Source organism: Nerophis lumbriciformis, linkage group LG25 (assembly GCF_033978685.3).
Source record: "Nerophis lumbriciformis linkage group LG25, RoL_Nlum_v2.1, whole genome shotgun sequence".
Classification (NCBI taxonomy): Eukaryota; Metazoa; Chordata; class Actinopteri; order Syngnathiformes; family Syngnathidae; genus Nerophis; species Nerophis lumbriciformis.
In genome coordinates this window covers 24,811,803-24,826,358 of record NC_084572.2, presented here as the reverse complement: position 1 = coordinate 24,826,358, position 14,556 = coordinate 24,811,803, and the positions used below count along the sequence as shown (strand labels likewise).

Sequence of the window (14,556 nt, the reverse complement as noted above, 5' to 3'; positions counted from 1 at the left end):
TAGAGATGTCCGATAATATCGGCAGGCCGATATTATCGGCCGATAAATACATTAAAATATAATATCGGAAATTATCGGTATCGTTTTTTTTATTATCGGTATCGTTTTTTTTCCGTTTTTTTAAATTAAATCAACATAAAAAACACAAGATACACTTACAAATACTCATTACTCATTCACACAAAAGGGTTGTTTCTTTCTGTTATTAATATTCTGGTTCCTACATTATATATCAATATATATCAATACAGTCTGTAAGGGATACAGTCCGTAAGCACACATGATTGTGCGTGCTGCTGGTCCACTAATAGTACTAACCTTTAACCTTTAATTTTACTAGTTTTCATTAATTACTAGTTTCTAAGTAACTGTTTTTATATTGTTTTACTTTCTTTTTTATTCAAGAAAATGTTTTTTAATTTATTTATCTTATTTTATTTTATTATTGCTTTTTTTAAAGTGCCTTCTCTTCACCATACCTGGCTGTCCAAATTAGGCATAATAATGTGTTCATTCCACGACTGTATACATCGGTTGATATCGGTATCGGTTGATATCGGTATCGGTAATTAAAGAGTTGGACAATATCGGAATATCGGATATCGGCAGAAAGCCATTATCGGACATCCCTAGATTTTATGTGATCCTAATTTCTTTCGTAAGTAAATGGTGATTTCTTCACAGTATTCTGATTTTTTGAAATCCTGTTTTCGTAGGTTTTATTGAGCTGGAAGCCCAACTTACGTATGGTTGGTTATGTTTTAGTTTTTTCTCAGTTAGTGTTTTATTTCTGTCCGGCGCTCTTATTTTGGTTCAGTTTCTTGCTTGTCTCCCTGATCGCTGTTTTCCCTCACCTGTCTTTGATTGGCAGTCTGGCACACCTGGTGGCAATTGCCAATCAGGCTACAATTGATACCGGCCTCGCCCTCCAGACAGTGCTGGAGTCTTGATAGCTGTTTGCAGTTTGCAGTCTCCTAACTCCTTGTTTCCGGATATTCTGTTTGCTGGTTCCTGTTTGCTGTCTCCAGTTTGCCTGGTTCCTGGTTCGTGTTTTTCCTGTGTTTTTTAAACATGAATATCATCATCTCTGCATCTTGGGGTTCGTCACCAACACTGCCTGACATAAACAACTAAATACTTGAAATCGTTTATATTGTGGGCCCTAAACCTATAATCTATGGAAGTTTAAAGTTTTGAATGAAATTATAGCAATAAATAGACTTTTCCGTCATGTTCCAATTTTGAATGGTTCACATCATTACTATATTTTTGCATCATGCAGATGGGTTATTGCCACTTAAGCAATTACTGACTCATTCTTTATCCCACTTGTAATTGCACATTAGTTTACATTTGAGGGTGTTTTTACTGAGTTTACTGCACCATATTATAAAACAAGAAACATTAATCAATCAGCCTCTTTCATGCCGTATATGCTGTATTGTAGATGGGCTGTTCATCTTCATTTCTTTTTTATATCTTTGAGGAAGGGACAAAAATCGATGATCATCATTCTCTCTCTGTGCTGAAGGTCTTTTTGTTAACGCTGTAAACATATTTAACGACGGTGGAGCTTTAATGCGTGGGCGTAGTAGTCAAGGTCAGGTTCCTTGTCTGTCAAGAACGCTTCAGATGTCAAGTAGCAATGTCATTAGGCGTTCATATGACCCTTTGGAAATTTGAAAATGACCATTTAGTACCACTATAGGGCTTCTTTCCAATTATTTTAATCATATTTAGAACTTGAAAAGCCTCCTTTATAGTACAAAAGTCCTGAATCCCCCCAAAAAATTTAATCACTTGTTCTTTACTCCATTTCTGACTTTTCTTAGGAAGTTTTATTTAAAATGTGTGCATATTTTTGTGAGCCATCTATAGCAGAAGGAAAGAAAGGGAGTTAAGCCTCTTGTCAGTCCTCCTCTATCTTTGTCTCTGTGAGTGGAGGCAGGGACGCTACTGACGTTGTATCTTTTAACTTAAACGTTCAGTAGGGTAACATATGGTAGAAATGATCCAGATCAGCCCCAAAATTTAATCACTTGTTCCTTATCCCATTTCGGCACAGAGACCACAGAGCTGCACTGTTTCTGGCTGTAAACCCCCCTTTCCTCTCTTGCGAGTCCAGACTATATGTGCTTATGTTTGCTGAGGTTTTTTTTCTCTCCTAGTTCCACACTTCACCTCTTTGAGGACCATAGTTTGGTCGTGGATTTTTTCCCCTCCGTTTGTTCTTTTTCCCATGTTTTACGGGGCACCTGTTGTGTATGTGCAGCACAGTAACAACACGGTGTTGTCTTGTTCATAGTCGCCGATCTACATTTCTGCCAGTGGGTGCTTGGTCTCCTCCCACTGGGAGGAGACCCCGCGGCAGGCCAAGGATCAGATGGGGGGATTATATCTCCTCTCTGGCCTGGGAACGCTTCGGGATTCCCCAGGAGGAAGTCGCTAATGTTGCTCTGGAGAGGGAAGTCTGGGGGTCTCTGCTGGAGCTGTTGTCCCCGCGAAGCGGTTGAAGATGGATGGATGGATGGATGGATGGGTGCTCGGACGGGCGTTAAACCTGACGCTACTTTTTTGAGCATACGTGCTTTTTGCTTGGTGGTGAGAAAGAATTTGCCATCAATCCCACGTGAGTGCTCTGCATTGTCCGAAGCACCCACGGGATCTCGGCGCCTATGATCTTGTTAACACCCTTAATTCCACTTCCCCATGTTACAACGAACCCAAACCTTAAAGGGACAGTAACCTATTACCCGAACACACACACACACACTTTATGAACATCACATTTCCCCCTCCTCATTAGAAATAAACCAACAAACCACCGCCCTTTCATTTTCTAATGATATAGTCCCTGTGGGGCAGCACGGTGGAAGAGGGGTTAGTGCGTCTGCCTCACAATACGAAGGTCCTGAGTAGTCCTGTGTTCAATCCCGGGCTCGGGATCTTTCTGTGTGGAGTTTGCATGTCCTCCCCGTGACTAGGGTTGGGTATGGTTTGAATTCGAACGATTCCGATTTCGATTCCGATTCTTTGTTTCGATTCCGATTCCGATTCCTGACGATTCTCGATTCCGATTCTTCTTGTACCATGCCGGGATCAATGTGTTTGACAGGTAGTCCCTGGAAGGTGGTATGTATTTTGGGTTGAGAGTTTTCACCATATCCCTGCAAACATAAACAAACATGTAATGTTGCTGTTACTGTTTAGCCCAATATCAATTAGCTTAGCTCTAACGTTATTGCTTAACTAACCTAAATGTTGGAGATTCCACCTCTGAAAAGGGATGCAGTCTTTTGACGATGTGTGCAGTGACCTTTCTGTGGCACTCTTCCGTCTGTGGCACCGACATCTTCCCCATTGCCGCTACGGTGAACGGAGTACGCTGAGTACATCGTGGAGCCTGGCTAGCAGGTTGTAAATTGTCTATGAAAAAATACGCGGGCTAATTTGTTAGCTGCCTCAACGTTGGCGCAAAACACATTATTTATTGCATATTTATTGTTTTACTTACCGGATTCGGACTGCAGTGCAGTCACCGAGGTGCCAGGCTGGGCGTCGGAGGAAGAGGCAGAGGAGGACGGTCTGCGCAGCGCGTCGAAGACGGGACACGCATTTATTTGTACTCCATGAACTCGGAGGTGCTTCATCGTGTTCGACGTGCACCCTCCTAAGCACGAAACAGTCCTGTCGCACGTGTTACATTTCACCGATATTTCATTTTTTTTAGTAAAATAAAGCCACACTTTCGACCGCCGACGCCCGCTATCCATGCTTGACTGACTCGCTCGGCTACATAGGCTTCTTCGTTGGTGTTCAGCGGCTTCTTCTTCCGGTCGGCGGACTTATTCTTTTTTTCCGGTCGGCGAACAGGGTATCGAAACTAGGAATCGAAATTTAAACTTTTGAACGATTCCGGGAGAATCGGAAAGTTAGTCCCGGTTCCAATCGATACTCGATACTCGATACCCAACCCTACCCGTGACTGCGTGGGTTCCCTCCGGGTACTCCGGCTTCCTCCCACCTCCAAAGACATGCACCTGGGGATAGGTTGATTGGCAACACTAAAATTGGCCCTCGTGTGTGAATGTGAGGGTGAATGTTGTCTGTCTATCTGTGTTGGCCCTGCGATGAGGTGGCGACTTGTCCAGGGTGTACCCTGCCTTCCGCCCGATTGTAGCTGAGATAGGCTCCAGCACCCCCCGCGGCCCCGAAGGGAATAAGCCGTAGAAAATGGATGGATGGATGGATAGTCCCTGTGCCAGGCCGGTGTGCCCCTTGCCCGCTGAGGGCGCCCTGAGCAGTCATTAACCACAGGTTGCTCTGGGCAACCTCCAGGCCCAGCTGGCTATTCAAGAACTGCCGCTAAGGTCGGTACTAGTGCACGGCATACGACAGCCGGAACCTGCTGCAGTCGATTTGCATGCCACCGGGACCCATCTTCTAATTGGTACCGGCCCAACCGCCGAGCCACTTTGCGTGGCTCCGGCCAGTAAGTTGCCAGCTTGTTCCGGTGGTTGCGATAGCTGACCCGCACCCAGTACCCCACGGCCAGACAACGTGGCCGGACTCTGTGAAGAATCAAATCGGCCCTTCGTCTTGGCTGGTGAGCCCCGTTCCCAAGCTGTGGCCGCCTCTGGCGCTGGCTCCTTCAGCCCTTGCCAGAAACAAACTCGGCCGAAATAATTTGGGGACCATTGTCCGTCGTGATGGCTCTGTGTAAGCCTCAGCGACCAAAGTAATGGTGGGCGTTGTGGTGGAGCTCAACTCAAATACCTCAGACCACTTGGAGTGCAAGTCATGCACGAACAGCAAGAACCGGCCGTGTACTGGTGCGCCATGAAGGTCGCCACAGAGGAATGTGCTCCCATGGTGCTGCAGGCTATGGAGTTGGTGTGAGGGTCGGGGTGGCAGGTTGACCCGTTTTACTGCTCAGCAGGCGCAGTTACGTGCCAGCCCCTCCTTCTCAACGTCGATGCGGTGCCACCACACAGTATCCCGGCAGCGCTGCTTCGTCTTCACCACTCCCAGCTGTCCCTCATGTGCCATTCAAAGTAGCTTCAGCTTGTTCCATGGTGCACTTCTACAAATCAAGTCAGGTCAATTCTTCACTTGTACAAAAGACATACAATAAATCGAAATTATGTTTTCAGCACAGTTCCATTCAAGAGCAGACAAACATTACAGGGAGACAGAACAGGACCGCTGATGAGTCAGCCAATTTCCGGCGCCCCTTATGAAGGTGGGAAACAGGTAAATATCGGGGGGGGGAGTAAAAAAATATTCAGTCTAAGGCTGGACTCCCGGGGAGGGGGCCCAGACTGAGGCCATAGCACACATAAACAAGTTATAAAGAATTCACAAGACTTGCAACAGAGGGGAGGGAGTGGGGGCTACGGAGGCAGGCTGCTGCTATTTAAGCGCTGCCCAGCCGTCCATCACCCCTAAGGGATTCAAGCTGTGGTGAAGGGGTGGGAGGTTGTGTGCATATGCCCCTTGTCCAGGGTGTAGTGTTGTTTTGTCTATAGGCCTGCAGGCATTACGAGCAAAATTTAACTCCCAGGTGTTGTTGAAGGAGGCAGGGAGGTCAGAGCGTCCATCACTGAGGTGTCCTCGGGGGATGTTTACAAACCTGCGAGGATGACTGATTGTTTCCACACTGGTAAAGTCCCTAACACATGTGCCAATTGTGTATCGTTCGCTCTCAGGGAGGTCGCGCAGATCGACCAGTTCCTGCAGGAGACTGCGGCACGAGAAGCCAACGCCAAAGTTCGCCTGCAGCAGTTCATCGAGGAACTGTTGGACCGCGCCGACCGCGCTGAGAAACAGCTCCAGATCATCAGCAGCTGCGGCACCACGCCAAACGGCAGTCTCGGGCGCTGCAGTCTTCAGGGATCAAAGGGCAACGGACACCAGGTGAGGATATAATTCATAAATAAATAAGAATAGGTACACAATCCAATGAGAACCAACACAGGACCTTTATCATAAAATAAGATGCTTTTGAATTAATACTATCAGAGAGGTACTGTAGCTTTATTATTGCGCTTAATTGCATCCCTCTAAAAACTGTTTCTAATATTGGACCCTTCCATGTACGATAGTATTATGGGATTAAGTTCTACTGCGTAATACAACCACAATAGTACCCGACAGTATCAATTAAAACTAAGGTTTATGGCTTCTACCAAGAAGGTTTTTTATTTGGGGCATTTATTTATTGTCTATGTGTAAATAGCTGCTCTTTTTCTCTTGTTCTTGCAAGAATGTTCCCGGTAAATTTTATGCAAAATCAACCCATTGATTAGCTCATAAACATGTAATTTCCCCAAAGCACCATATCTTATAATGGCTGGAAATCTAATAATAACGAAACGATATCAGAGTGGATTGAGGCTACACAGTGATAAAGTGGTTCGCACACCTCTAAGCCCAGTGTCATTAGGGCTTTTTTAAATTATTTTTTTAATATATTTATGCTATTATTTGGGGTTTTGTGCTTTTATTTTGTAACATTTGTTTCCTGTTTGGACTGAATGCACTACTTTGGTTAGGGAGCACACACCTGCTTAGATTTGGAGTTAGGGCCTTCTTTAGTTCAGCAAGTTGAGGGTTAATTGTTTCTCCTTGGATTCTTGTGTTAAGTCTTTGTTCAGTGTTTCCCACGCATTCATTTATTTGTCGTAGCCTGTCATGCATACATGAGGACCGTAACAAATAGATTTGGTGCTACCCGTTGAGAATTTGCCGTATTTATGCATGGGCTCTTAAAGGGTCATTTCCAATTCTGTATATATATTTTTTTCATTTTACGGCCGATATGAGTTTTATAATGCTCCAAGATGTATACTTGAAGCAATAATGGCTTGTCATTAGCAGGGTGGTTGTTATGTTTAGAGAAAGAAGTATAGACGGCACAGACCACAAGGGGGCTTAAAAGCTCTATGTTTTATTATATATATATATATATATATATATATATATATATATATATATATATATATATATATAATGACAATACATATATATATATATATATATATATATATATATATATATATATATATATATATATATATAATGACAATACATATATATATAATAATAATAAACAATAATATAAGGACATGGAGTGTGACAAAATCCAAAGGTGTGTATGGTGTGAGACTATGTGTAGGAATTAATGAGTATGTTACCGGGAGTGTTGGGCGAGAGGTGGAAGATCAGGAGGGACAAGGCAGAGCTCGGAGGTCCGTGATACGTGCGAGTGGTCCGGGGGCTAGAGAGAGAGGCGTCAAGGTTTGTGTCCATGCGAGGGTGACGAGATCTGGGAAGGCAGTCGAGATCCAGGTAGAGTCCAAGGGAGCGAGACACACAGCTCGAATCCAAGGCGACGGAAGAAAACATGTACGGGAACAGACCATTATGTTCTGGCGCCGGATAGCAGGTTGTGCAGGCTTATGAAGGCGGTCTGATCATCAGCTTCAGGTGTGCTGATTGCTGATGGAAAGCAGCTGCCGGCCGCAGTGACGCAAGCAGGAGATGAGCGGCCGTGGGCGTGTCCCGAGGTGCGCTCCGAGGTGCTCAATGAAGAATGCGCATGCCGTGACAGTGGTCCAATCAACATTTTTGACCTCAGAACCAAATCCGATTTTTTTTTTTTAGCCTCAGGTCCGATCAAATTTCACGTTCCGATCTGACACTTTGAAAAGAGATTAAAAGAGTGAAAAAGTACAATTAAGTGAAAAGTAAACACAATAACCCATTTGTATAAAGCTTGTCTTATTAAATTTAGACTTTTCTAGCATTGTTGTAAATCCGAGTATGAAATAAATGTGTGGTATTGAATGCTACATTCAGTTTTTTGAACAAATAAAAGTAATAAAGTGGCTAGTGCACAATAACTATACAAACGCAGAACCGCTATTGGCTTCCATTTAAATCAGGGGTGTCAAATACTATTAACTGCAACATGTAAGTGTAAAAAAACAACCACATTATGATTTGTACAATTTCAGAATGTGCTTGTTCTATTTTTAAACAAAGAAAACAATCTGAAGTTATCTTCATTTTTAAGTTATCGGGCCGTGATTTTACCAGTACGGCCCACGTGGGAGTAGATTCTTCTCTATGTGGCCCCCGATCTAAAATGAGTTTGACACCCCTGATTTAAATCATTTGAGTTTTGCCTTAAAAGCCTTCTTGCATCTAGAGACTTACCCCCTTAGTTTGTAAACAATAACAAAAACCACTAAAAGAACAATTTTACAATAATAGATAAAAATACAAATATCAACCTAATCACTTTGGTATCGCTTATATACTGATACTAAGTCATACTTGCCAACCTTGAGACCTCCGAATTCGGTAGATGGGGATGGGGGGGTTGTATATTGTAGCGTTCCGGAAGAGTTAGTGCTGCAAGGGATTCTGGGTATTTGTTCTGTTGTGTTTATGTTGTGTTACAGTGTGGATGTTCTCTCGAAATGTGTTTGTCATTCTTGTTTGGTGTGGGTTCACATTGTGGCTCATATTTGTTTATACGGCCACCCTCAGTGTCACCTGTATGGCTGTTGATCAAGTATGCGTTGCATTCACTTAAGTGTGTGTAAAAGCCGCATATATTATGTGACTGGGCCGGCACGCTGTATGCATTGATGAAAAGCGGACGTGACGACAGGTTGTAGAGGACGCTAAAGGCAGTGCTTTCAAGGCACGCCCCCAATATTGTTGTCCGGGTGGAAATCGGGAGAAATTCGGGAGAATGGTTGCCCCGGGAGATTTTCGGGAGGGGCACTGAAATTCGGGAGTCTCCCGGGAAAATCGGGAGGGTTGGCAAGTATGTACTAAGTATGGGGATGGGTCAAATGCAGAGGATAAGTTCAGCACACCTAGTGTGTGTGTGACTATTGTTGGGACTTTACTAGCTCCAGTTCACCAGTGATCCTGAATAGAATAAACAGTATTAAATTAAATCCAGATCGGATCCAGATTACATATTTAGATGTACAGTGTAAATTCAAAATTACATGCCAAAATGTACATTTTTTATTTATTAGCCATTATTTAACCAGGTAAAATCCCATTGAGATCAAAGATCTCTTTTCCAAGGGAGACCTGGCCAAGAGGGCAGCAGCAAGGTTACATTAAAAACAGTAAACAAATACATAAAACATCACATTTACAACATTAAAACTTGCTCACATGACACATGTGCATACAGGCAAGGTAGACTGCAGTCCTTTCACAGACGCTTTAAACTCATTCAACGTAACTAGGGTTTGAAGTTTAATGTTCGATTGTAGGTTATTCCAAGCCTTCGGTGCTGAAAACCTAAATGCTTTCTTGCCCAGTTCAGTTCTTACTTTGGGGACGACAAATTGCAGAACATTCATTGAACGAAGATTGTGACTTCCTTGTTTCTTTGTTAAAAGACAAGACAGATAAGATGGAGTGATACCCAGAATGGTTTTGTAGATGAAAACATACCAATGATTGAGACGTCGAGCACATAAAGATGTCCAGTTAACCATTGAGTATAGCACACAATGGTGAGTAAGGGGAGCGCAGATGCCAAAATGTACATGCTGGACCTCTCCATGGGGAATATGAGTAGAAAAAAACATGACAAAGTATTATGAGTTTTATTTTTACTTCAGCACACCTGTCTTTAAAAAGCCCATTAATAACACATAAGGTAGGTAGGTAGGTCTTTATTGTCATTGCACAAGAACAGCAAAACTTTGTTTTCAGCACAAACCTGTTCAAGATCAGGCAAACAGTGTACAGGGTTACGGAACAGGAACGCTGATGGGTCGCCACAAGGCGGCCCCGTAAAAGATGTGAAAAAGGTAAACGCTGGGGGAGGATGAGTAAACAAATACAATCTACATTGGAGTGGGGAAAAAAACCTCCATAGCAAAGTACATTTACATATTACAACATACAACTCGAGACTTGCAACACAGGGGAGGGAGTTGGGGGCTACGGTGGTAGGCTGCAGCTCATCAGGCGCTGCCCAGCCGTCCATCACCCCTAAGGGATTCGCGTCAAGGGCGTTGGATGGGGGAGTGGGGTGTGAGTGTGGCGTATATTTTTTGTGGATGCATTTGTGTGTGTAAGCCTGCCGCGTGTCTCTGTTCCGCGGCCTTGGTGTTGTTGCAGCCGCCAGTCAGTCCAAAGTCAACAACAACAGGTGTGTGTCCCTGAAAGACAGGAAGGGAGTTTGATGTATCTTCGCCGCACTGTCCGTCGGGAGAGTCTCGAAGCCAGGGAAACAATCCAACATAGAATGTTTTGTATGCGAGTTAAAATAAAATGTGCTTTTCACTCTAAATTTTCTATGACTGGTCCTCAAATTCATCCTGCAGGGCAGACAGTCCGATGTTATCCAAATTACAACGTGTCCACAGTTGTGCCCGCATCCTCCAATCATTCTATGGCAGCTTTGGAGTAACCATTTCATATTAACTTGGTGTTTAATAAACACTTTGAGTGCATACAGTATATATTGTACTTTTTTTTTGCGTGGAATCAAAATGTTTGATATGTAATCACAATTAATCTTTACTTCAGCAACCCTGTAATTAATCTGTTTAAACATGTAATTGTTTGACTGTACTAAAACATACATATGTAATATATCTCCAGTATAATGGCAGCTTTGCCTCCTTTTTGTTTTGAATCCCACACCACACTTAAAACAACAGCTGATCGTGTCCTTTTCATTCCGACCATCATCCAGAACATCAAAAGAGACAGAGAGAGGGTGGCCACCTGTTATATGGCCCAGATGGAGGCGTTGCCAGGGAGACCGGTTCTTGCCTCTCATTCAAGCTTATTATGTGATGCAGCATGCGACATATCTGCAAAGATCCGACCGGCTTGTCGCTCTCAAACAACGGGAGCTCCTGGGCTCATTCCGTTACTTCACACTTCTTATGCAACACTGCAAATTGGGGTTCAGTCCTAATCCGTCAACCTCGCGTCTTGAAGTGAGACTTGGTGCGCACAGTGTTAGGACCAGGATGAAGCCAAGTGATGAGTGGAAGAAGTGGGGAGTCATATGGTGGTTGGCACCTTGTTACTGTATGAAGGGAAGCCCGAAGAAGCCACACACCCCCACGCAGATGACTCTCGAGAGCTGCCGTGACACAAATACCGTATGTGGCGCAACGTTCCGTACACAATCAGAACTTCTGCCTTTAGAAAGCTAATAATGATTGCAATCGTGCACGTTTATTATCGGCTTTGTATGCACCATAACAGATTTAGAGATGTTTTGTCTGATTTAGCGACATTAAAGGGACAATTTAATTTGAAACAGCTCTACAGTACTGTGCCACTTATGGATGGCTACCAAATTCGGTATCGATTTATATATTTTTTTAAATTATAGTTTAAATATGGAATTTTTTAAGATTTGTTTATTTCAGGCAAATTGATGCACTTTAAAACAAAAACTGTTTAAAAAGTTGTTCTTTGTAGTAAATTGCTTTCTTTTTTGTGCAATCGGTATCGGTTTAAAAAAGTACATTTTATGACTTTTTAAAACGCCGCTGTGTACACTGACATAGGGAGAAGTACAGAGCGCCAATAAACCTTAAAGGCACTGCCTTTGCGTACCGGCCCAATCACATAATATCTACGGCTTTTCACACACACAAGTGAATGTAAGGCGTACTTGGTCAACAGCCATACAGGTCCACTGAGGGTGGCCGTATAAACAACTTTAACACTGTTACAAATATGCGCCACACTGTGAATCCACACCAAACAAGAATGACAAACACATTTCGGGATACCATCCGCACTGTAACACAACATAAACACAACAGAACAAATACCCAGAACCCCTTGCAGCACTAACTCTTCCGGGACGCTACAATATACCCCCCCCATATATATATATATTAGAGCTGCGCGGTTTGCGGACACAACCGCGGAGTCCGCGGATAAACCGCGGGTCGGGCGGGTAAAAATAGATTTTAAATAGATTCGGGCGGTTGGCGGTTGAACCAATTCGGAAATATATATACATAGTTAAATGTTGTTACCCACATACGAAAAACGAGCAGCACTCTTTGAAACAGTCAATTATTCATCAGGCACTGCAGCACAACACAACACAACAGAAGAAGAAGAAAAAAAGAAAAAGATGGCACCGCGTCCCAGCAACAAGTGGCGCACATGAGCGCTCCTTCAGCGCAACAGGGCGCATTTTAGAGGCCAGGCGCTCTCGCCTGAATCCTGGCACTGTAGATGCCATTTTATTCCTGCATAGTGCTAACAAAAAAAAAAGTAAGTAGACATACGGTTGGATATGTTAAACGAATTAGTCTACGTTACCTATAGGCTATACCAAATAAGCCCATGTCTAACCTATATTGAGTTCGGTCAGCTAAATAATTTTGATGGTTACGTGTTGTTTGGGCGGACTACAATGCAAAGGAATTAAGGCAATTGCGTTGTTTATTGTGTTTTTTTTCTATTCGAGATATACTATTGTGTGTTAAATATTTGGCCTCGCTTTCAAGTGAAGCGCATCTCCGATTGGCTACAATGTAAGGATATTTAGCCTGCTTTGTTTGTCGCGACCGTCTATTTTCATTATAATTCAAGTTTGATGATAAAGTGCAGTCTGATGGGTTTGATTTCCCCCCTTCAGCTATTTGCCTTGGCCAATAAGTTGCAGGTAATTTATTATTATTATTTATTTTATTTATTTTTGTTTAAATAGAGATGACATACATATGTTATTGTATAATATTTATTTTTTCATTTCAAATTAAAAACGTATGAGCCTATGCCTAGAACATAGGCTATGTGTTTATCTTTATTTTCCTGCCTGTCATTGACAATGGAGATTGTCTGATATTTTGTCATGGCTGCAGATCAATCAATAAAGGTTCATCTTTGTCGCGAAATTGTTCACTGTTTCACTGTGCACCCCGCCCTCGTCCCTATTTGAGCATTATTACGTTAACAAGTTAATATTCATTGAAATAAATTCAGAACATTTTTTTTACCTACCGAAAGTATAGGCCTAGTCTTTCTAAAACATTTTTTTAACTTCTTAAAAGCCTTGTTCTGCTTGCTGCAACTGCGCACACAAAGTGTGAGGAACACACTCCTGATCTGAGGGCATTGGCAACAATAGTCAACACTTTCTTAATGGAAATGACAATAATATTATAATAATGATAAATAATATTATCACACATTAATATCTCTTAGCCACTAATGCGTGGCCAAGAGATAATGTGTGGCACGCATTGAATGTCTCTGCTAAATTGGATCAGTCTCCTTTCTTTAACAGGCAAAAGCTTTCTAACCTCACTAATGCCTTGCATCGTCTATATTAGATATATAACAACGCGCGGGTGGCGGGCGGGTGTGGTTTTGATAAAATGTTGGTTTGGTTGGATGGCGGATGGATGACGACTTTTGTGATGCGGTTGCGGATGAAATAATTGCCTATCCGCGCATCTCTAATATATATATATATATATATATATATATGTATATATATATATATATATATATATTAGGGATGTCCGATAATACAGTTTATTATTTTTCATTTGTATAGTCCACAAACGAGTGCTGTTTCTTGTGGGGTTTTTTTTAACCTATCACCTGTGAGAGAAGGTTAGATAGGATTTACATCACTGCCAGCTGCAATCACAATAAACATACTAATAAACGTACAGCTCTGACCGTGTCGGTCAAAAATAGGCATTGCTATCTTTTATTTTTGGATGGCAGGGTCTCATTATCTGCCTGCTGGCATGGCCGTGTTCAACTCGCATTCCGAGAGTTGCAGTTACTGGCGGTGGATCCCACTGGTGTGCAATAGATCACACTACACAAACGCTGCAGCAGCACACAAACAGCTTGGGGCAAAAGGAGAGTGTGTGTTACCACACTGTAAGCTGTGGAGCTGATGGTTGCTTCGCCGACGTTCCTCTAGCGCCACCTTCTGGTCAAATTCCTATGATCTCATCAAAGATTATTATTATTGTTCCTCTTTTTTTATCTGTTGCTTCAATACAGTAATATTTCTTTTTTTTTTTTTTACCTCTGATTGCACGTGTTTTATTTTAAACTCCATGTCCATAGCGGAGAGCTCGGAGGCGTATAGCTGTGAGCGTGCAATGCATGCTTGTTATGTAACACTGCTCTTCTTTGGGTTTTATCCATCCATCCATCCATTTTCTACCGCTTGTCCCTTTCGGGGTGGAGGGGAGGTGCTGGAGCCTATCTCAGCCGCATTGGGGCGGAAGGCGGGGTGCACCCTGGACAAGTCGCCATCTCCTCGCAGGGCCTCTTTGTGTTTTATTTACAGCAGGGGTGTCCAAAGTGCCGCAGGTCTTTTTTTTTTAACGGCCCCAGGGCACATTTTAAAAATACGATTGAAAAAAATTAAAAACATAAATAGTGGTATAAAAGAGCAAACGGGTGAAATGTAACAAGAAAATGTTGCAATGTTTACTCTAATAACACAAAGCTGCCATGCAGGTTGTTTCTTTCTTTAAAAGATAATGAATCAAAATC

The 14,556-nt window shown here is 42.7% G+C and overlaps 1 protein-coding gene across 1 annotated transcript in view; it reads left to right on the top strand.

Moving 5' to 3' along the window:
* The window catches only part of fbxo41 (F-box protein 41), a 228,028-nt gene that overhangs the window by 180,904 nt on the left and 32,568 nt on the right, over nt 1-14,556 (top strand). Inside the window, exon 6 of the mRNA XM_061984025.1 lies at nt 5,709-5,916. Coding sequence (XP_061840009.1) covers nt 5,709-5,916 — 208 coding nt within the window. The remainder of the gene's footprint in view (nt 1-5,708; nt 5,917-14,556) is intronic.